The sequence below is a fragment of the Trachurus trachurus genome (assembly GCF_905171665.1).
Source record: "Trachurus trachurus genome assembly, chromosome: 21".
In the NCBI taxonomy this organism is placed as follows: Eukaryota; Metazoa; Chordata; class Actinopteri; order Carangiformes; family Carangidae; genus Trachurus; species Trachurus trachurus.
The window spans coordinates 2,354,842-2,377,457 of record NC_139899.1 but is presented as its reverse complement, the minus strand read 5'-3'; the positions used below and the strand labels follow the sequence as shown (position 1 = coordinate 2,377,457).

Sequence of the window (22,616 nt, the reverse complement as noted above, 5' to 3'; positions counted from 1 at the left end):
CGACTGGCCTACTTCCACGTTAAGGAGGAGGAAAGCCCACCAGGGCCTCTCCTCAAATACACACATGGAAGCAAGACGCACATCGTACTATTTTTCTTTCCCTGGCTGCAGGTGAAACAAGTCACTTAGCCCTTGGGGCAAGAGGACGTGCAAGTTAACGTACCAAGTACAGTTGGTGATTCTGGGGTGACATCAGTAACCACAGCCTCCACAGAGGACTGAAGCTGCTTTTGGACACTGGGAAGGTCAGTGAATTCAGACACGGATAGAGCGGAACTGGGATCGTGTGCTATCTCCTGCAGTTCTCTGCTGTCAGAACCCCTGGTCCCAATGGCAAAGGTCAACACACCCAGCTGTTTGAGAGCAGAGGCTGGTGCGGCCACACTGTCAAAAGACCTTCCACCATTTAGCAATATCAGGACCTGTGGAACTCCCTGCAGCCGCCTGCTCCCGGCAGAGGGCGTGAAGACATTATCCCTCAAGTGCAGGAGAGCTGCTCCTGTGTTGAGGGGTCTTCCGCCTTTGTGCCTCAAACCTCTGACAGTGTCGAGGATCTCGCCCTTTGTGGTGTACGTGTTCAGATAGAACTGGACAGTTGGATCTCTGCTGTACTGAACCACTGAGACACGGTCTTTGTTGTCATCCACACTGAGGGTCTCTACTACTCTTTGCACAAAGTCTCGCATAGCTGGGAATCCAGTTCTAGTGCCATCCGATCCATCCAGCAAGAACACAACATCCCTTCCCGGCACCTGTTTGTCCACTAGGGAGCACAAGATGTGAGACATATTTTAGCTTCACCTGTCCAACGGTTTTGTGTGTGAATTAAAGATGATGGAAGCTGACCTCGACTTCTACCACGTACTCTACAACCTTTTGGAAAACTGTTGGCCTGAACTCAGTGCAATACACTATTACTACATGTCATCGTGCCTCCTAGCCATGTAAGAGTCGGTGGATTTCTTACCAGTCACTGTTGGAGTCACCGGCGTGGCCCTCACTACCACTGTGCTCATTGCTGAGGAGAGCTGTTCTTGGACACTGGGGAGGTCAGTGAACTCAGACACTGATAGGGCAAGACTGGGTTCATACGATATCTTCTGCAGCTCTCTATTGTCAGAGCCCCTTGTTCCGATGGCAATCACAGAGACGCCCTGCTGTTTGAGAGCAGAGGCCGGGGCATCTACAGTGTCAAAAGACCTTCCACCAGTCAGCACGATCAACATCTGTGGAACGCCTTGCAGGCGCCTACTCCCGGAGGAGTTTGTAAAGACATTGTCCCTGACGTACTGGAGGGCCGCCCCGGTGTTGAGGGGTCTGCCTCCTTTGTGTCTCAGCCCTCTGACTGAATCCACAACATCCTCTCTTGTGGTGTAAGTGTTCAGATAGAAATTGACCTCTGCGTCTCTGCTGTACTGGACCACTGAGACACGGTCTCTGTTTTGTCCAACATTCAGCTTCTCCACAGCTCTCTCAACAAATTCACGCATGGCAGGGAAGCCATTTCTTGTGCCATCTGAACTGTCCAGAAGGAATACGACATCCTTTTTGGCAGTGTCAACTGAGAAAAGACAGGAAGACAGCAAGTGAAATAAAAACATTGTAAAAAAGTATACTCCACAACTAATCATCATCACCATCATCAAGTGGGGAACTATCTCTTTCTTTCTCTTCCCTGCTTTTCTTTGTTTCAAAGAAACTACAACGACTGGCCTACTTCCACGTTAAGGAGGAGGAAAGCCCACCAGGGCCTCTCCTCAAATACACACATGGAAGCAAGACGCACATCGTACTATTTTTCTTTCCCTGGCTGCAGGTGAAACAAGTCACTTAGCCCTTGGGGCAAGAGGACGTGCAAGTTAACGTACCAAGTACAGTTGGTGATTCTGGGGTGACATCAGTAACCACAGCCTCCACAGAGGACTGAAGCTGCTTTTGGATACTGGGAAGGTCAGTGAATTCAGACACGGATAGAGCGGAACTGGGATCGTGTGCTATCTCCTGCAGTTCTCTGCTGTCAGAACCCCTGGTCCCAATGGCAAAGGTCAACACACCCAGCTGTTTGAGAGCAGAGGCTGGTGCGGCCACACTGTCAAAAGACCTTCCACCATTTAGCAATATCAGGACCTGTGGAACTCCCTGCAGCCGCCTGCTCCCGGCAGAGGGCGTGAAGACATTATCCCTCAAGTGCAGGAGAGCTGCTCCTGTGTTGAGGGGTCTTCCGCCTTTGTGCCTCAAACCTCTGACAGTGTCGAGGATCTCGCCCTTTGTGGTGTACGTGTTCAGATAGAACTGGACAGTTGGATCTCTGCTGTACTGAACCACTGAGACACGGTCTTTGTTGTCATCCACACTGAGGGTCTCTACTACTCTTTGCACAAAGTCTCGCATAGCTGGGAATCCAGTTCTAGTGCCATCCGATCCATCCAGCAAGAACACAACATCCCTTCCCGGCACCTGTTTGTCCACTAGGGAGCACAAGATGTGAGACATATTTTAGCTTCACCTGTCCAACGGTTTTGTGTGTGAATTAAAGATGATGGAAGCTGACCTCGACTTCTACCACGTACTCTACAACCTTTTGGAAAACTGTTGGCCTGAACTCAGTGCAATACACTATTACTACATGTCATCGTGCCTCCTAGCCATGTAAGAGTCGGTGGATTTCTTACCAGTCACTGTTGGAGTCACCGGCGTGGCCCTCACTACCACTGTGCTCATTGCTGAGGAGAGCTGTTCTTGGACACTGGGGAGGTCAGTGAACTCAGACACTGATAGGGCAAGACTGGGTTCATACGATATCTTCTGCAGCTCTCTATTGTCAGAGCCCCTTGTTCCGATGGCAATCACAGAGACGCCCTGCTGTTTGAGAGCAGAGGCCGGGGCATCTACAGTGTCAAAAGACCTTCCACCAGTCAGCACGATCAACATCTGTGGAACGCCTTGCAGGCGCCTACTCCCGGAGGAGTTTGTAAAGACATTGTCCCTGACGTACTGGAGGGCCGCCCCGGTGTTGAGGGGTCTGCCTCCTTTGTGTCTCAGCCCTCTGACTGAATCCACAACATCCTCTCTTGTGGTGTAAGTGTTCAGATAGAAATTGACCTCTGCGTCTCTGCTGTACTGGACCACTGAGACACGGTCTCTGTTTTGTCCAACATTCAGCTTCTCCACAGCTCTCTCAACAAATTCACGCATGGCAGGGAAGCCATTTCTTGTGCCATCTGAACTGTCCAGAAGGAATACGACATCCTTTTTGGCAGTGTCAACTGAGAAAAGACAGGAAGACAGCAAGTGAAATAAAAACATTGTAAAAAAGTATACTCCACAACTAATCATCATCACCATCATCAAGTGGGGAACTATCTCTTTCTTTCTCTTCCCTGCTTTTCTTTGTTTCAAAGAAACTACAACGACTGGCCTACTTCCACGTTAAGGAGGAGGAAAGCCCACCAGGGCCTCTCCTCAAATACACACATGGAAGCAAGACGCACATCGTACTATTTTTCTTTCCCTGGCTGCAGGTGAAACAAGTCACTTAGCCCTTGGGGCAAGAGGACGTGCAAGTTAACGTACCAAGTACAGTTGGTGATTCTGGGGTGACATCAGTAACCACAGCCTCCACAGAGGACTGAAGCTGCTTTTGGATACTGGGAAGGTCAGTGAATTCAGACACGGATAGAGCGGAACTGGGATCGTGTGCTATCTCCTGCAGTTCTCTGCTGTCAGAACCCCTGGTCCCAATGGCAAAGGTCAACACACCCAGCTGTTTGAGAGCAGAGGCTGGTGCGGCCACACTGTCAAAAGACCTTCCACCATTTAGCAATATCAGGACCTGTGGAACTCCCTGCAGCCGCCTGCTCCCGGCAGAGGGCGTGAAGACATTATCCCTCAAGTGCAGGAGAGCTGCTCCTGTGTTGAGGGGTCTTCCGCCTTTGTGCCTCAAACCTCTGACAGTGTCGAGGATCTCGCCCTTTGTGGTGTACGTGTTCAGATAGAACTGGACAGTTGGATCTCTGCTGTACTGAACCACTGAGACACGGTCTTTGTTGTCATCCACACTGAGGGTCTCTACTACTCTTTGCACAAAGTCTCGCATAGCTGGGAATCCAGTTCTAGTGCCATCCGATCCATCCAGCAAGAACACAACATCCCTTCCCGGCACCTGTTTGTCCACTAGGGAGCACAAGATGTGAGACATATTTTAGCTTCACCTGTCCAACGGTTTTGTGTGTGAATTAAAGATGATGGAAGCTGACCTCGACTTCTACCACGTACTCTACAACCTTTTGGAAAACTGTTGGCCTGAACTCAGTGCAATACACTATTACTACATGTCATCGTGCCTCCTAGCCATGTAAGAGTCGGTGGATTTCTTACCAGTCACTGTTGGAGTCACCGGCGTGGCCCTCACTACCACTGTGCTCATTGCTGAGGAGAGCTGTTCTTGGACACTGGGGAGGTCAGTGAACTCAGACACTGATAGGGCAAGACTGGGTTCATACGATATCTTCTGCAGCTCTCTATTGTCAGAGCCCCTTGTTCCGATGGCAATCACAGAGACGCCCTGCTGTTTGAGAGCAGAGGCCGGGGCATCTACAGTGTCAAAAGACCTTCCACCAGTCAGCACGATCAACATCTGTGGAACGCCTTGCAGGCGCCTACTCCCGGAGGAGTTTGTAAAGACATTGTCCCTGACGTACTGGAGGGCCGCCCCGGTGTTGAGGGGTCTGCCTCCTTTGTGTCTCAGCCCTCTGACTGAATCCACAACATCCTCTCTTGTGGTGTAAGTGTTCAGATAGAAATTGACCTCTGCGTCTCTGCTGTACTGGACCACTGAGACACGGTCTCTGTTTTGTCCAACATTCAGCTTCTCCACAGCTCTCTCAACAAATTCACGCATGGCAGGGAAGCCATTTCTTGTGCCATCTGAACTGTCCAGAAGGAATACGACATCCTTTTTGGCAGTGTCAACTGAGAAAAGACAGGAAGACAGCAAGTGAAATAAAAACATTGTAAAAAAGTATACTCCACAACTAATCATCATCACCATCATCAAGTGGGGAACTATCTCTTTCTTTCTCTTCCCTGCTTTTCTTTGTTTCAAAGAAACTACAACGACTGGCCTACTTCGACGTTAAGGAGGAGGAAAGCCCACCAGGGCCTCTCCTCAAATACACACATGGAAGCAAGACGCACATCGTGCTGATTTTTCTTTCCCTGGCTGCAGGTGAAACAAGTCACTTAGCCCTTGGGGCAAGAGGACGTGCAAGTTAACGTACCAAGTACAGTTGGTGATTCTGGGGTGACATCAGTAACCACAGCCTCCACAGAGGACTGAAGCTGCTTTTGGATACTGGGAAGGTCAGTGAATTCAGACACGGATAGAGCGGAACTGGGATCGTGTGCTATCTCCTGCAGTTCTCTGCTGTCAGAACCCCTGGTCCCAATGGCAAAGGTCAACACACCCAGCTGTTTGAGAGCAGAGGCTGGTGCGGCCACACTGTCAAAAGACCTTCCACCATTTAGCAATATCAGGACCTGTGGAACTCCCTGCAGCCGCCTGCTCCCGGCAGAGGGCGTGAAGACATTATCCCTCAAGTGCAGGAGAGCTGCTCCTGTGTTGAGGGGTCTTCCGCCTTTGTGCCTCAAACCTCTGACAGTGTCGAGGATCTCGCCCTTTGTGGTGTACGTGTTCAGATAGAACTGGACAGTTGGATCTCTGCTGTACTGAACCACTGAGACACGGTCTTTGTTGTCATCCACACTGAGTGTCTCTACTACTCTTTGCACAAAGTCTCGCATAGCTGGGAATCCAGTTCTAGTGCCATCCGATCCATCCAGCAAGAACACAACATCCCTTCCCGGCACCTGTTTGTCCACTAGGGAGCACAAGATGTGAGACATATTTTAGCTTCACCTGTCCAACGGTTTTGTGTGTGAATTAAAGATGATGGAAGCTGACCTCGACTTCTACCACGTACTCTACAACCTTTTGGAAAACTGTTGGCCTGAACTCAGTGCAATACACTATTACTACATGTCATCGTGCCTCCTAGCCATGTAAGAGTCGGTGGATTTCTTACCAGTCACTGTTGGAGTCACCGGCGTGGCCCTCACTACCACTGTGCTCATTGCTGAGGAGAGCTGTTCTTGGACACTGGGGAGGTCAGTGAACTCAGACACTGATAGGGCAAGACTGGGTTCATACGATATCTTCTGCAGCTCTCTATTGTCAGAGCCCCTTGTTCCGATGGCAATCACAGAGACGCCCTGCTGTTTGAGAGCAGAGGCCGGGGCATCTACAGTGTCAAAAGACCTTCCACCAGTCAGCACGATCAACATCTGTGGAACGCCTTGCAGGCGCCTACTCCCGGAGGAGTTTGTAAAGACATTGTCCCTGACGTACTGGAGGGCCGCCCCGGTGTTGAGGGGTCTGCCTCCTTTGTGTCTCAGCCCTCTGACTGAATCCACAACATCCTCTCTTGTGGTGTAAGTGTTCAGATAGAAATTGACCTCTGCGTCTCTGCTGTACTGGACCACTGAGACACGGTCTCTGTTTTGTCCAACATTCAGCTTCTCCACAGCTCTCTCAACAAATTCACGCATGGCAGGGAAGCCATTTCTTGTGCCATCTGAACTGTCCAGAAGGAATACGACATCCTTTTTGGCAGTGTCAACTGAGAAAAGACAGGAAGACAGCAAGTGAAATAAAAACATTGTAAAAAAGTATACTCCACAACTAATCATCATCACCATCATCAAGTGGGGAACTATCTCTTTCTTTCTCTTCCCTGCTTTTCTTTGTTTCAAAGAAACTACAACGACTGGCCTACTTCCACGTTAAGGAGGAGGAAAGCCCACCAGGGCCTCTCCTCAAATACACACATGGAAGCTAGACGCACATCGTGCTGATTTTTCTTTCCCTGGCTGCAGGTGAAACAAGTCACTTAGCCCTTGGGGCAAGAGGACGTGCAAGTTAACGTACCAAGTACAGTTGGTGATTCTGGGGTGACATCAGTAACCACAGCCTCCACAGAGGACTGAAGCTGCTTTTGGATACTGGGAAGGTCAGTGAATTCAGACACGGATAGAGCGGAACTGGGATCGTGTGCTATCTCCTGCAGTTCTCTGCTGTCAGAACCCCTGGTCCCAATGGCAAAGGTCAACACACCCAGCTGTTTGAGAGCAGAGGCTGGTGCGGCCACACTGTCAAAAGACCTTCCACCATTTAGCAATATCAGGACCTGTGGAACTCCCTGCAGCCGCCTGCTCCCGGCAGAGGGCGTGAAGACATTATCCCTCAAGTGCAGGAGAGCTGCTCCTGTGTTGAGGGGTCTTCCGCCTTTGTGCCTCAAACCTCTGACAGTGTCGAGGATCTCGCCCTTTGTGGTGTACGTGTTCAGATAGAACTGGACAGTTGGATCTCTGCTGTACTGAACCACTGAGACACGGTCTTTGTTGTCATCCACACTGAGTGTCTCTACTACTCTTTGCACAAAGTCTCGCATAGCTGGGAATCCAGTTCTAGTGCCATCCGATCCATCCAGCAAGAACACAACATCCCTTCCCGGCACCTGTTTGTCCACTAGGGAGCACAAGATGTGAGACATATTTTAGCTTCACCTGTCCAACGGTTTTGTGTGTGAATTAAAGATGATGGAAGCTGACCTCGACTTCTACCACGTACTCTACAACCTTTTGGAAAACTGTTGGCCTGAACTCAGTGCAATACACTATTACTACATGTCATCGTGCCTCCTAGCCATGTAAGAGTCGGTGGATTTCTTACCAGTCACTGTTGGAGTCACCGGCGTGGCCCTCACTACCACTGTGCTCATTGCTGAGGAGAGCTGTTCTTGGACACTGGGGAGGTCAGTGAACTCAGACACTGATAGGGCAAGACTGGGTTCATACGATATCTTCTGCAGCTCTCTATTGTCAGAGCCCCTTGTTCCGATGGCAATCACAGAGACGCCCTGCTGTTTGAGAGCAGAGGCCGGGGCATCTACAGTGTCAAAAGACCTTCCACCAGTCAGCACGATCAACATCTGTGGAACGCCTTGCAGGCGCCTACTCCCGGTGGAGTTTGTAAAGACATTGTCCCTGACGTACTGGAGGGCCGCCCCGGTGTTGAGGGGTCTGCCTCCTTTGTGTCTCAGCCCTCTGACTGAATCCACAACATCCTCTCTTGTGGTGTAAGTGTTCAGATAGAAATTGACCTCTGCGTCTCTGCTGTACTGGACCACTGAGACACGGTCTCTGTTTTGTCCAACATTCAGCTTCTCCACAGCTCTCTCAACAAATTCACGCATGGCAGGGAAGCCATTTCTTGTGCCATCTGAACTGTCCAGAAGGAATACGACATCCTTTTTGGCAGTGTCAACTGAGAAAAGACAGGAAGACAGCAAGTGAAATAAAAACATTGTAAAAAAGTATACTCCACAACTAATCATCATCACCATCATCAAGTGGGGAACTATCTCTTTCTTTCTCTTCCCTGCTTTTCTTTGTTTCAAAGAAACTACAACGACTGGCCTACTTCCACTTTAAGGAGGAGGAAAGCCCACCAGGGCCTCTCCTCAAATACACACATGGAAGCTAGACGCACATTGTGCTGATTTTTCTTTCCCTGGCTGCAGGTGAAACAAGTCACTTAGCCCTTGGGGCAAGAGGACGTGCAAGTTAACGTACCAAGTACAGTTGGTGATTCTGGGGTGACATCAGTAACCACAGCCTCCACAGAGGACTGAAGCTGCTTTTGGATACTGGGAAGGTCAGTGAATTCAGACACGGATAGAGCGGAACTGGGATCGTGTGCTATCTCCTGCAGTTCTCTGCTGTCAGAACCCCTGGTCCCAATGGCAAAGGTCAACACACCCAGCTGTTTGAGAGCAGAGGCTGGTGCGGCCACACTGTCAAAAGACCTTCCACCATTTAGCAATATCAGGACCTGTGGAACTCCCTGCAGCCGCCTGCTCCCGGCAGAGGGCGTGAAGACATTATCTCTCAAGTGCAGGAGAGCTGCTCCTGTGTTGAGGGGTCTTCCGCCTTTGTGCCTCAAACCTCTGACAGTGTCGAGGATCTCGCCCTTTGTGGTGTACGTGTTCAGATAGAACTGGACAGTTGGATCTCTGCTGTACTGAACCACTGAGACACGGTCTTTGTTGTCATCCACACTGAGTGTCTCTACTACTCTTTGCACAAAGTCTCGCATAGCTGGGAATCCAGTTCTAGTGCCATCCGATCCATCCAGCAAGAACACAACATCCCTTCCCGGCACCTGTTTGTCCACTAGGGAGCACAAGATGTGAGACATATTTTAGCTTCACCTGTCCAACGGTTTTGTGTGTGAATTAAAGATGATGGAAGCTGACCTCGACTTCTACCACGTACTCTACAACCTTTTGGAAAACTGTTGGCCTGAACTCAGTGCAATACACTATTACTACATGTCATCGTGCCTCCTAGCCATGTAAGAGTCGGTGGATTTCTTACCAGTCACTGTTGGAGTCACCGGCGTGGCCCTCACTACCACTGTGCTCATTGCTGAGGAGAGCTGTTCTTGGACACTGGGGAGGTCAGTGAACTCAGACACTGATAGGGCAAGACTGGGTTCATACGATATCTTCTGCAGCTCTCTATTGTCAGAGCCCCTTGTTCCGATGGCAATCACAGAGACGCCCTGCTGTTTGAGAGCAGAGGCCGGGGCATCTACAGTGTCAAAAGACCTTCCACCAGTCAGCACGATCAACATCTGTGGAACGCCTTGCAGGCGCCTACTCCCGGAGGAGTTTGTAAAGACATTGTCCCTGACGTACTGGAGGGCCGCCCCGGTGTTGAGGGGTCTGCCTCCTTTGTGTCTCAGCCCTCTGACTGAATCCACAACATCCTCTCTTGTGGTGTAAGTGTTCAGATAGAAATTGACCTCTGCGTCTCTGCTGTACTGGACCACTGAGACACGGTCTCTGTTTTGTCCAACATTCAGCTTCTCCACAGCTCTCTCAACAAATTCACGCATGGCAGGGAAGCCATTTCTTGTGCCATCTGAACTGTCCAGAAGGAATACGACATCCTTTTTGGCAGTGTCAACTGAGAAAAGACAGGAAGACAGCAAGTGAAATAAAAACATTGTAAAAAAGTATACTCCACAACTAATCATCATCACCATCATCAAGTGGGGAACTATCTCTTTCTTTCTCTTCCCTGCTTTTCTTTGTTTCAAAGAAACTACAACGACTGGCCTACTTCCACTTTAAGGAGGAGGAAAGCCCACCAGGGCCTCTCCTCAAATACACACATGGAAGCTAGACGCACATTGTGCTGATTTTTCTTTCCCTGGCTGCAGGTGAAACAAGTCACTTAGCCCTTGGGGCAAGAGGACGTGCAAGTTAACGTACCAAGTACAGTTGGTGATTCTGGGGTGACATCAGTAACCACAGCCTCCACAGAGGACTGAAGCTGCTTTTGGATACTGGGAAGGTCAGTGAATTCAGACACGGATAGAGCGGAACTGGGATCGTGTGCTATCTCCTGCAGTTCTCTGCTGTCAGAACCCCTGGTCCCAATGGCAAAGGTCAACACACCCAGCTGTTTGAGAGCAGAGGCTGGTGCGGCCACACTGTCAAAAGACCTTCCACCATTTAGCAATATCAGGACCTGTGGAACTCCCTGCAGCCGCCTGCTCCCGGCAGAGGGCGTGAAGACATTATCTCTCAAGTGCAGGAGAGCTGCTCCTGTGTTGAGGGGTCTTCCGCCTTTGTGCCTCAAACCTCTGACAGTGTCGAGGATCTCGCCCTTTGTGGTGTACGTGTTCAGATAGAACTGGACAGTTGGATCTCTGCTGTACTGAACCACTGAGACACGGTCTTTGTTGTCATCCACACTGAGTGTCTCTACTACTCTTTGCACAAAGTCTCGCATAGCTGGGAATCCAGTTCTAGTGCCATCTGATCCATCCAGCAAGAACACAACATCCCTTCCCGGCACCTGTTTGTCCACTAGGGAGCACAAGATGTGAGACATATTTTAGCTTCACCTGTCCAACGGTTTTGTGTGTGAATTAAAGATGATGGAAGCTGACCTCGACTTCTACCACGTACTCTACAACCTTTTGGAAAACTGTTGGCCTGAACTCAGTGCAATACACTATTACTACATGTCATCGTGCCTCCTAGCCATGTAAGAGTCGGTGGATTTCTTACCAGTCACTGTTGGAGTCACCGGCGTGGCCCTCACTACCACTGTGCTCATTGCTGAGGAGAGCTGTTCTTGGACACTGGGGAGGTCAGTGAACTCAGACACTGATAGGGCAAGACTGGGTTCATACGATATCTTCTGCAGCTCTCTATTGTCAGAGCCCCTTGTTCCGATGGCAATCACAGAGACGCCCTGCTGTTTGAGAGCAGAGGCCGGGGCATCTACAGTGTCAAAAGACCTTCCACCAGTCAGCACGATCAACATCTGTGGAACGCCTTGCAGGCGCCTACTCCCGGAGGAGTTTGTAAAGACATTGTCCCTGACGTACTGGAGGGCCGCCCCGGTGTTGAGGGGTCTGCCTCCTTTGTGTCTCAGCCCTCTGACTGAATCCACAACATCCTCTCTTGTGGTGTAAGTGTTCAGATAGAAATTGACCTCTGCGTCTCTGCTGTACTGGACCACTGAGACACGGTCTCTGTTTTGTCCAACATTCAGCTTCTCCACAGCTCTCTCAACAAATTCACGCATGGCAGGGAAGCCATTTCTTGTGCCATCTGAACTGTCCAGAAGGAATACGACATCCTTTTTGGCAGTGTCAACTGAGAAAAGACAGGAAGACAGCAAGTGAAATAAAAACATTGTAAAAAAGTATACTCCACAACTAATCATCATCACCATCATCAAGTGGGGAACTATCTCTTTCTTTCTCTTCCCTGCTTTTCTTTGTTTCAAAGAAACTACAACGACTGGCCTACTTCCACTTTAAGGAGGAGGAAAGCCCACCAGGGCCTCTCCTCAAATACACACATGGAAGCTAGACGCACATTGTGCTGATTTTTCTTTCCCTGGCTGCAGGTGAAACAAGTCACTTAGCCCTTGGGGCAAGAGGACGTGCAAGTTAACGTACCAAGTACAGTTGGTGATTCTGGGGTGACATCAGTAACCACAGCCTCCACAGAGGACTGAAGCTGCTTTTGGATACTGGGAAGGTCAGTGAATTCAGACACGGATAGAGCGGAACTGGGATCGTGTGCTATCTCCTGCAGTTCTCTGCTGTCAGAACCCCTGGTCCCAATGGCAAAGGTCAACACACCCAGCTGTTTGAGAGCAGAGGCTGGTGCGGCCACACTGTCAAAAGACCTTCCACCATTTAGCAATATCAGGACCTGTGGAACTCCCTGCAGCCGCCTGCTCCCGGCAGAGGGCGTGAAGACATTATCTCTCAAGTGCAGGAGAGCTGCTCCTGTGTTGAGGGGTCTTCCGCCTTTGTGCCTCAAACCTCTGACAGTGTCGAGGATCTCGCCCTTTGTGGTGTACGTGTTCAGATAGAACTGGACAGTTGGATCTCTGCTGTACTGAACCACTGAGACACGGTCTTTGTTGTCATCCACACTGAGTGTCTCTACTACTCTTTGCACAAAGTCTCGCATAGCTGGGAATCCAGTTCTAGTGCCATCCGATCCATCCAGCAAGAACACAACATCCCTTCCCGGCACCTGTTTGTCCACTAGGGAGCACAAGATGTGAGACATATTTTAGCTTCACCTGTCCAACGGTTTTGTGTGTGAATTAAAGATGATGGAAGCTGACCTCGACTTCTACCACGTACTCTACAACCTTTTGGAAAACTGTTGGCCTGAACTCAGTGCAATACACTATTACTACATGTCATCGTGCCTCCTAGCCATGTAAGAGTCGGTGGATTTCTTACCAGTCACTGTTGGAGTCACCGGCGTGGCCCTCACTACCACTGTGCTCATTGCTGAGGAGAGCTGTTCTTGGACACTGGGGAGGTCAGTGAACTCAGACACTGATAGGGCAAGACTGGGTTCATACGATATCTTCTGCAGCTCTCTATTGTCAGAGCCCCTTGTTCCGATGGCAATCACAGAGACGCCCTGCTGTTTGAGAGCAGAGGCCGGGGCATCTACAGTGTCAAAAGACCTTCCACCAGTCAGCACGATCAACATCTGTGGAACGCCTTGCAGGCGCCTACTCCCGGAGGAGTTTGTAAAGACATTGTCCCTGACGTACTGGAGGGCCGCCCCGGTGTTGAGGGGTCTGCCTCCTTTGTGTCTCAGCCCTCTGACTGAATCCACAACATCCTCTCTTGTGGTGTAAGTGTTCAGATAGAAATTGACCTCTGCGTCTCTGCTGTACTGGACCACTGAGACACGGTCTCTGTTTTGTCCAACATTCAGCTTCTCCACAGCTCTCTCAACAAATTCACGCATGGCAGGGAAGCCATTTCTTGTGCCATCTGAACTGTCCAGAAGGAATACGACATCCTTTTTGGCAGTGTCAACTGAGAAAAGACAGGAAGACAGCAAGTGAAATAAAAACATTGTAAAAAAGTATACTCCACAACTAATCATCATCACCATCATCAAGTGGGGAACTATCTCTTTCTTTCTCTTCCCTGCTTTTCTTTGTTTCAAAGAAACTACAACGACTGGCCTACTTCCACTTTAAGGAGGAGGAAAGCCCACCAGGGCCTCTCCTCAAATACACACATGGAAGCTAGACGCACATTGTGCTGATTTTTCTTTCCCTGGCTGCAGGTGAAACAAGTCACTTAGCCCTTGGGGCAAGAGGACGTGCAAGTTAACGTACCAAGTACAGTTGGTGATTCTGGGGTGACATCAGTAACCACAGCCTCCACAGAGGACTGAAGCTGCTTTTGGATACTGGGAAGGTCAGTGAATTCAGACACGGATAGAGCGGAACTGGGATCGTGTGCTATCTCCTGCAGTTCTCTGCTGTCAGAACCCCTGGTCCCAATGGCAAAGGTCAACACACCCAGCTGTTTGAGAGCAGAGGCTGGTGCGGCCACACTGTCAAAAGACCTTCCACCATTTAGCAATATCAGGACCTGTGGAACTCCCTGCAGCCGCCTGCTCCCGGCAGAGGGCGTGAAGACATTATCTCTCAAGTGCAGGAGAGCTGCTCCTGTGTTGAGGGGTCTTCCGCCTTTGTGCCTCAAACCTCTGACAGTGTCGAGGATCTCGCCCTTTGTGGTGTACGTGTTCAGATAGAACTGGACAGTTGGATCTCTGCTGTACTGAACCACTGAGACACGGTCTTTGTTGTCATCCACACTGAGTGTCTCTACTACTCTTTGCACAAAGTCTCGCATAGCTGGGAATCCAGTTCTAGTGCCATCCGATCCATCCAGCAAGAACACAACATCCCTTCCCGGCACCTGTTTGTCCACTAGGGAGCACAAGATGTGAGACATATTTTAGCTTCACCTGTCCAACGGTTTTGTGTGTGAATTAAAGATGATGGAAGCTGACCTCGACTTCTACCACGTACTCTACAACCTTTTGGAAAACTGTTGGCCTGAACTCAGTGCAATACACTATTACTACATGTCATCGTGCCTCCTAGCCATGTAAGAGTCGGTGGATTTCTTACCAGTCACTGTTGGAGTCACCGGCGTGGCCCTCACTACCACTGTGCTCATTGCTGAGGAGAGCTGTTCTTGGACACTGGGGAGGTCAGTGAACTCAGACACTGATAGGGCAAGACTGGGTTCATACGATATCTTCTGCAGCTCTCTATTGTCAGAGCCCCTTGTTCCGATGGCAATCACAGAGACGCCCTGCTGTTTGAGAGCAGAGGCCGGGGCATCTACAGTGTCAAAAGACCTTCCACCAGTCAGCACGATCAACATCTGTGGAACGCCTTGCAGGCGCCTACTCCCGGAGGAGTTTGTAAAGACATTGTCCCTGACGTACTGGAGGGCCGCCCCGGTGTTGAGGGGTCTGCCTCCTTTGTGTCTCAGCCCTCTGACTGAATCCACAACATCCTCTCTTGTGGTGTAAGTGTTCAGATAGAAATTGACCTCTGCGTCTCTGCTGTACTGGACCACTGAGACACGGTCTCTGTTTTGTCCAACATTCAGCTTCTCCACAGCTCTCTCAACAAATTCACGCATGGCAGGGAAGCCATTTCTTGTGCCATCTGAACTGTCCAGAAGGAATACGACATCCTTTTTGGCAGTGTCAACTGAGAAAAGACAGGAAGACAGCAAGTGAAATAAAAACATTGTAAAAAAGTATACTCCACAACTAATCATCATCACCATCATCAAGTGGGGAACTATCTCTTTCTTTCTCTTCCCTGCTTTTCTTTGTTTCAAAGAAACTACAACGACTGGCCTACTTCCACTTTAAGGAGGAGGAAAGCCCACCAGGGCCTCTCCTCAAATACACACATGGAAGCTAGACGCACATTGTGCTGATTTTTCTTTCCCTGGCTGCAGGTGAAACAAGTCACTTAGCCCTTGGGGCAAGAGGACGTGCAAGTTAACGTACCAAGTACAGTTGGTGATTCTGGGGTGACATCAGTAACCACAGCCTCCACAGAGGACTGAAGCTGCTTTTGGATACTGGGAAGGTCAGTGAATTCAGACACGGATAGAGCGGAACTGGGATCGTGTGCTATCTCCTGCAGTTCTCTGCTGTCAGAACCCCTGGTTCCAATGGCAAAGGTCAACACACCCAGCTGTTTGAGAGCAGAGGCTGGTGCGGCCACACTGTCAAAAGACCTTCCACCATTTAGCAATATCAGGACCTGTGGAACTCCCTGCAGCCGCCTGCTCCCGGCAGAGGGCGTGAAGACATTATCTCTCAAGTGCAGGAGAGCTGCTCCTGTGTTGAGGGGTCTTCCGCCTTTGTGCCTCAAACCTCTGACAGTGTCGAGGATCTCGCCCTTTGTGGTGTACGTGTTCAGATAGAACTGGACAGTTGGATCTCTGCTGTACTGAACCACTGAGACACGGTCTTTGTTGTCATCCACACTGAGTGTCTCTACTACTCTTTGCACAAAGTCTCGCATAGCTGGGAATCCAGTTCTAGTGCCATCCGATCCATCCAGCAAGAACACAACATCCCTTCCCGGCACCTGTTTGTCCACTAGGGAGCACAAGATGTGAGACATATTTTAGCTTCACCTGTCCAACGGTTTTGTGTGTGAATTAAAGATGATGGAAGCTGACCTCGACTTCTACCACGTACTCTACAACCTTTTGGAAAACTGTTGGCCTGAACTCAGTGCAATACACTATTACTACATGTCATCGTGCCTCCTAGCCATGTAAGAGTCGGTGGATTTCTTACCAGTCACTGTTGGAGTCACCGGCGTGGCCCTCACTACCACTGTGCTCATTGCTGAGGAGAGCTGTTCTTGGACACTGGGGAGGTCAGTGAACTCAGACACTGATAGGGCAAGACTGGGTTCATACGATATCTTCTGCAGCTCTCTATTGTCAGAGCCCCTTGTTCCGATGGCAATCACAGAGACGCCCTGCTGTTTGAGAGCAGAGGCCGGGGCATCTACAGTGTCAAAAGACCTTCCACCAGTCAGCACGATCAACATCTGTGGAACGCCTTGCAGGCGCCTACTCCCGGAGGAGTTTGTAAAGACATTGTCCCTGACGTACTGGAGGGCCGCCCCGGTGTTGAGGGGTCTGCCTCCTTTGTGTCTCAGCCCTCTGACTGAATCCACAACATCCTCTCTTGTGGTGTAAGTGTTCAGATAGAAATTGACCTCTGCGTCTCTGCTGTACTGGACCACTGAGACACGGTCTCTGTTTTGTCCAACATTCAGCTTCTCCACAGCTCTCTCAACAAATTCACGCATGGCAGGGAAGCCATTTCTTGTGCCATCTGAACTGTCCAGAAGGAATACGACATCCTTTTTGGCAGTGTCAACTGAGAAAAGACAGGAAGACAGCAAGTGAAATAAAAACATTGTAAAAAAGTATACTCCACAACTAATCATCATCACCATCATCAAGTGGGGAACTATCTCTTTCTTTCTCTTCCCTGCTTTTCTTTGTTTCAAAGAAACTACAACGACTGGCCTACTTCCACTTTAAGGAGGAGGAAAGCCCACCAGGGCCTCTCCTCAAATACACACATGGAAGCTAGACGCACATCGTGCTGATTTTTCTTTCCCTGGCTGCAGGTGAAACAAGTCACTTAGCCCTTGGGGCAAGAGGACGTGCAAGTTAACGTACCAAGTACAGTTGGTGATTCTGGGGTGACATCAGTAACCACAGCCTCCACAGAGGACTGAAGCTGCTTTTGGATACTGGGAAGGTCAGTGAATTCAGACACGGATAGAGCGGAACTGGGATCGTGTGCTATCTCCTGCAGTTCTCTGCTGTCAGAACCCCTGGTCCCAATGGCAAAGGTCAACACACCCAGCTGTTTGAGAGCAGAGGCTGGTGCGGCCACACTGTCAAAAGACCTTCCACCATTTAGCAATATCAGGACCTGTGGAACTCCCTGCAGCCGCCTGCTCCCGGCAGAGGGCGTGAAGACATTATCTCTCAAGTGCAGGAGAGCTGCTCCTGTGTTGAGGGGTCTTCCGCCTTTGTGCCTCAAACCTCTGACAGTGTCGAGGATCTCGCCCTTTGTGGTGTACGTGTTCAGATAGAACTGGACAGTTGGATCTCTGCTGTACTGAACCACTGAGACACGGTCTTTGTTGTCATCCACACTGAGTGTCTCTACTACTCTTTGCACAAAGTCTCGCATAGCTGGGAATCCAGTTCTAGTGCCATCCGATCCATCCAGCAAGAACACAACATCCCTTCCCGGCACCTGTTTGTCCACTAGGGAGCACAAGATGTGAGACATATTTTAGCTTCACCTGTCCAACGGTTTTGTGTGTGAATTAAAGATGATGGAAGCTGACCTCGACTTCTACCACGTACTCTACAACCTTTTGGAAAACTGTTGGCCTGAACTCAGTGCAATACACTATTACTACATGTCATCGTGCCTCCTAGCCATGTAAGAGTCGGTGGATTTCTTACCAGTCACTGTTGGAGTCACCGGCGTGGCCCTCACTACCACTGTGCTCATTGCTGAGGAGAGCTGTTCTTGGACACTGGGGAGGTCAGTGAACTCAGACACTGATAGGGCAAGACTGGGTTCATACGATATCTTCTGCAGCTCTCTATTGTCAGAGCCCCTTGTTCCGATGGCAATCACAGAGACGCCCTGCTGTTTGAGAGCAGAGGCCGGGGCATCTACAGTGTCAAAAGACCTTCCACCAGTCAGCACGATCAACATCTGTGGAACGCCTTGCAGGCGCCTACTCCCGGAGGAGTTTGTAAAGACATTGTCCCTGACGTACTGGAGGGCCGCCCCGGTGTTGAGGGGTCTGCCTCCTTTGTGTCTCAGCCCTCTGACTGAATCCACAACATCCTCTCTTGTGGTGTAAGTGTTCAGATAGAAATTGACCTCTGCGTCTCTGCTGTACTGGACCACTGAGACACGGTCTCTGTTTTGTCCAACATTCAGCTTCTCCACAGCTCTCTCAACAAATTCACGCATGGCAGGGAAGCCATTTCTTGTGCCATCTGAACTGTCCAGAAGGAATACGACATCCTTTTTGGCAGTGTCAACTGAGAAAAGACAGGAAGACAGCAAGTGAAATAAAAACATTGTAAAAAAGTATACTCCACAACTAATCATCATCACCATCATCAAGTGGGGAACTATCTCTTTCTTTCTCTTCCCTGCTTTTCTTTGTTTCAAAGAAACTACAACGACTGGCCTACTTCCACTTTAAGGAGGAGGAAAGCCCACCAGGGCCTCTCCTCAAATACACACATGGAAGCTAGACGCACATCGTGCTGATTTTTCTTTCCCTGGCTGCAGGTGAAACAAGTCACTTAGCCCTTGGGGCAAGAGGACGTGCAAGTTAACGTACCAAGTACAGTTGGTGATTCTGGGGTGACATCAGTAACCACAGCCTCCACAGAGGACTGAAGCTGCTTTTGGATACTGGGAAGGTCAGTGAATTCAGACACGGATAGAGCGGAACTGGGATCGTGTGCTATCTCCTGCAGTTCTCTGCTGTCAGAACCCCTGGTCCCAATGGCAAAGGTCAACACACCCAGCTGTTTGAGAGCAGAGGCTGGTGCGGCCACACTGTCAAAAGACCTTCCACCATTTAGCAATATCAGGACCTGTGGAACTCCCTGCAGCCGCCTGCTCCCGGCAGAGGGCGTGAAGACATTATCTCTCAAGTGCAGGAGAGCTGCTCCTGTGTTGAGGGGTCTTCCGCCTTTGTGCCTCAAACCTCTGACAGTGTCGAGGATCTCGCCCTTTGTGGTGTACGTGTTCAGATAGAACTGGACAGTTGGATCTCTGCTGTACTGAACCACTGAGACACGGTCTTTGTTGTCATCCACACTGAGTGTCTCTACTACTCTTTGCACAAAGTCTCGCATAGCTGGGAATCCAGTTCTAGTGCCATCCGATCCATCCAGCAAGAACACAACATCCCTTCCCGGCACCTGTTTGTCCACTAGGGAGCACAAGATGTGAGACATATTTTAGCTTCACCTGTCCAACGGTTTTGTGTGTGAATTAAAGATGATGGAAGCTGACCTCGACTTCTACCACGTACTCTACAACCTTTTGGAAAACTGTTGGCCTGAACTCAGTGCAATACACTATTACTACATGTCATCGTGCCTCCTAGCCATGTAAGAGTCGGTGGATTTCTTACCAGTCACTGTTGGAGTCACCGGCGTGGCCCTCACTACCACTGTGCTCATTGCTGAGGAGAGCTGTTCTTGGACACTGGGGAGGTCAGTGAACTCAGACACTGATAGGGCAAGACTGGGTTCATACGATATCTTCTGCAGCTCTCTATTGTCAGAGCCCCTTGTTCCGATGGCAATCACAGAGACGCCCTGCTGTTTGAGAGCAGAGGCCGGGGCATCTACAGTGTCAAAAGACCTTCCACCAGTCAGCACGATCAACATCTGTGGAACGCCTTGCAGGCGCCTACTCCCGGAGGAGTTTGTAAAGACATTGTCCCTGACGTACTGGAGGGCCGCCCCGGTGTTGAGGGGTCTGCCTCCTTTGTGTCTCAGCCCTCTGACTGAATCCACAACATCCTCTCTTGTGGTGTAAGTGTTCAGATAGAAATTGACCTCTGCGTCTCTGCTGTACTGGACCACTGAGACACGGTCTCTGTTTTGTCCAACATTCAGCTTCTCCACAGCTCTCTCAACAAATTCACGCATGGCAGGGAAGCCATTTCTTGTGCCATCTGAACTGTCCAGAAGGAATACGACATCCTTTTTGGCAGTGTCAACTGAGAAAAGACAGGAAGACAGCAAGTGAAATAAAAACATTGTAAAAAAGTATACTCCACAACTAATCATCATCACCATCATCAAGTGGGGAACTATCTCTTTCTTTCTCTTCCCTGCTTTTCTTTGTTTCAAAGAAACTACAACGACTGGCCTACTTCCACTTTAAGGAGGAGGAAAGCCCACCAGGGCCTCTCCTCAAATACACACATGGAAGCTAGACGCACATCGTGCTGATTTTTCTTTCCCTGGCTGCAGGTGAAACAAGTCACTTAGCCCTTGGGGTAAGAGGACGTGCAAGTTAACGTACCAAGTACAGTTGGTGATTCTGGGGTGACATCAGTAACCACAGCCTCCACAGAGGACTGAAGCTGCTTTTGGATACTGGGAAGGTCAGTGAATTCAGACACGGATAGAGCGGAACTGGGATCGTGTGCTATCTCCTGCAGTTCTCTGCTGTCAGAACCCCTGGTCCCAATGGCAAAGGTCAACACACCCAGCTGTTTGAGAGCAGAGGCTGGTGCGGCCACACTGTCAAAAGACCTTCCACCATTTAGCAATATCAGGACCTGTGGAACTCCCTGCAGCCGCCTGCTCCCGGCAGAGGGCGTGAAGACATTATCTCTCAAGTGCAGGAGAGCTGCTCCTGTGTTGAGGGGTCTTCCGCCTTTGTGCCTCAAACCTCTGACAGTGTCGAGGATCTCGCCCTTTGTGGTGTACGTGTTCAGATAGAACTGGACAGTTGGATCTCTGCTGTACTGAACCACTGAGACACGGTCTTTGTTGTCATCCACACTGAGTGTCTCTACTACTCTTTGCACAAAGTCTCGCATAGCTGGGAATCCAGTTCTAGTGCCATCCGATCCATCCAGCAAGAACACAACATCCCTTCCCGGCACCTGTTTGTCCACTAGGGAGCACAAGATGTGAGACATATTTTAGCTTCACCTGTCCAACGGTTTTGTGTGTGAATTAAAGATGATGGAAGCTGACCTCGACTTCTACCACGTACTCTACAACCTTTTGGAAAACTGTTGGCCTGAACTCAGTGCAATACACTATTACTACATGTCATCGTGCCTCCTAGCCATGTAAGAGTCGGTGGATTTCTTACCAGTCACTGTTGGAGTCACCGGCGTGGCCCTCACTACCACTGTGCTCATTGCTGAGGAGAGCTGTTCTTGGACACTGGGGAGGTCAGTGAACTCAGACACTGATAGGGCAAGACTGGGTTCATACGATATCTTCTGCAGCTCTCTATTGTCAGAGCCCCTTGTTCCGATGGCAATCACAGAGACGCCCTGCTGTTTGAGAGCAGAGGCCGGGGCATCTACAGTGTCAAAAGACCTTCCACCAGTCAGCACGATCAACATCTGTGGAACGCCTTGCAGGCGCCTACTCCCGGAGGAGTTTGTAAAGACATTGTCCCTGACGTACTGGAGGGCCGCCCCGGTGTTGAGGGGTCTGCCTCCTTTGTGTCTCAGCCCTCTGACTGAATCCACAACATCCTCTCTTGTGGTGTAAGTGTTCAGATAGAAATTGACCTCTGCGTCTCTGCTGTACTGGACCACTGAGACACGGTCTCTGTTTTGTCCAACATTCAGCTTCTCCACAGCTCTCTCAACAAATTCACGCATGGCAGGGAAGCCATTTCTTGTGCCATCTGAACTGTCCAGAAGGAATACGACATCCTTTTTGGCAGTGTCAACTGAGAAAAGACAGGAAGACAGCAAGTGAAATAAAAACATTGTAAAAAAGTATACTCCACAACTAATCATCATCACCATCATCAAGTGGGGAACTATCTCTTTCTTTCTCTTCCCTGCTTTTCTTTGTTTCAAAGAAACTACAACGACTGGCCTACTTCCACTTTAAGGAGGAGGAAAGCCCACCAGGGCCTCTCCTCAAATACACACATGGAAGCTAGACGCACATCGTGCTGATTTTTCTTTCCCTGGCTGCAGGTGAAACAAGTCACTTAGCCCTTGGGGCAAGAGGACGTGCAAGTTAACGTACCAAGTACAGTTGGTGATTCTGGGGTGACATCAGTAACCACAGCCTCCACAGAGGACTGAAGCTGCTTTTGGATACTGGGAAGGTCAGTGAATTCAGACACGGATAGAGCGGAACTGGGATCGTGTGCTATCTCCTGCAGTTCTCTGCTGTCAGAACCCCTGGTCCCAATGGCAAAGGTCAACACACCCAGCTGTTTGAGAGCAGAGGCTGGTGCGGCCACACTGTCAAAAGACCTTCCACCATTTAGCAATATCAGGACCTGTGGAACTCCCTGCAG

At 49.9% G+C, this 22,616-nt stretch overlaps 5 protein-coding genes across 5 annotated transcripts in view; all 5 read right to left on the bottom strand.

Annotated features, from left to right (window-relative positions):
• Positions 1–4,198, bottom strand: part of LOC311004740 (collagen alpha-3(VI) chain-like) — a gene marked incomplete at its 5' end in the record, with an annotated part of 30,147 nt that extends 25,949 nt beyond the window's left edge. The window contains 5 exons of the mRNA XM_083996909.1: positions 164–763; positions 968–1,561; positions 1,869–2,468; positions 2,673–3,266; positions 3,574–4,198. Coding sequence (XP_083853035.1) covers positions 164–763; positions 968–1,561; positions 1,869–2,468; positions 2,673–3,266; positions 3,574–4,198 — 3,013 coding nt within the window. The remainder of the gene's footprint in view (positions 1–163; positions 764–967; positions 1,562–1,868; positions 2,469–2,672; positions 3,267–3,573) is intronic.
• A 129-nt stretch (positions 4,199–4,327) lies between these two features.
• Positions 4,328–5,904, bottom strand: LOC311004739 (collagen alpha-3(VI) chain-like; the record flags this gene model as incomplete). The annotated part of the gene is made up of 2 exons (XM_083996908.1): positions 4,328–4,971; positions 5,280–5,904. The coding sequence occupies 2 exons, from the start codon at positions 5,902–5,904 to the stop codon at positions 4,328–4,330; spliced, it is 1,269 nt and encodes a 422-aa protein (XP_083853034.1).
• Positions 5,905–6,033: 129 nt separating this feature from the next.
• Positions 6,034–7,610, bottom strand: LOC311004738 (collagen alpha-3(VI) chain-like; the record flags this gene model as incomplete). The annotated part of the gene is made up of 2 exons (XM_083996907.1): positions 6,034–6,677; positions 6,986–7,610. 2 exons carry the CDS (start codon positions 7,608–7,610, stop codon positions 6,034–6,036), a joined length of 1,269 nt encoding a protein of 422 aa, XP_083853033.1.
• A 129-nt stretch (positions 7,611–7,739) lies between these two features.
• On the bottom strand, positions 7,740–12,728 carry LOC311004737 (collagen alpha-3(VI) chain-like; the record flags this gene model as incomplete). The annotated part of the gene is made up of 6 exons (XM_083996906.1): positions 7,740–8,383; positions 8,692–9,291; positions 9,496–10,089; positions 10,398–10,997; positions 11,202–11,795; positions 12,104–12,728. 6 exons carry the CDS (start codon positions 12,726–12,728, stop codon positions 7,740–7,742), a joined length of 3,657 nt encoding a protein of 1,218 aa, XP_083853032.1.
• Positions 12,729–12,857: 129 nt separating this feature from the next.
• Positions 12,858–22,616, bottom strand: part of LOC311004736 (collagen alpha-3(VI) chain-like) — a gene marked incomplete at both ends in the record, with an annotated part of 10,964 nt that continues 1,205 nt past the window's right edge. The window contains 11 exons of the mRNA XM_083996905.1: positions 12,858–13,501; positions 13,810–14,409; positions 14,614–15,207; positions 15,516–16,115; positions 16,320–16,913; positions 17,222–17,821; positions 18,026–18,619; positions 18,928–19,527; positions 19,732–20,325; positions 20,634–21,233; positions 21,438–22,031. Coding sequence (XP_083853031.1) covers positions 12,858–13,501; positions 13,810–14,409; positions 14,614–15,207; positions 15,516–16,115; positions 16,320–16,913; positions 17,222–17,821; positions 18,026–18,619; positions 18,928–19,527; positions 19,732–20,325; positions 20,634–21,233; positions 21,438–22,031 — 6,614 coding nt within the window. The remainder of the gene's footprint in view (positions 13,502–13,809; positions 14,410–14,613; positions 15,208–15,515; positions 16,116–16,319; positions 16,914–17,221; positions 17,822–18,025; positions 18,620–18,927; positions 19,528–19,731; positions 20,326–20,633; positions 21,234–21,437; positions 22,032–22,616) is intronic.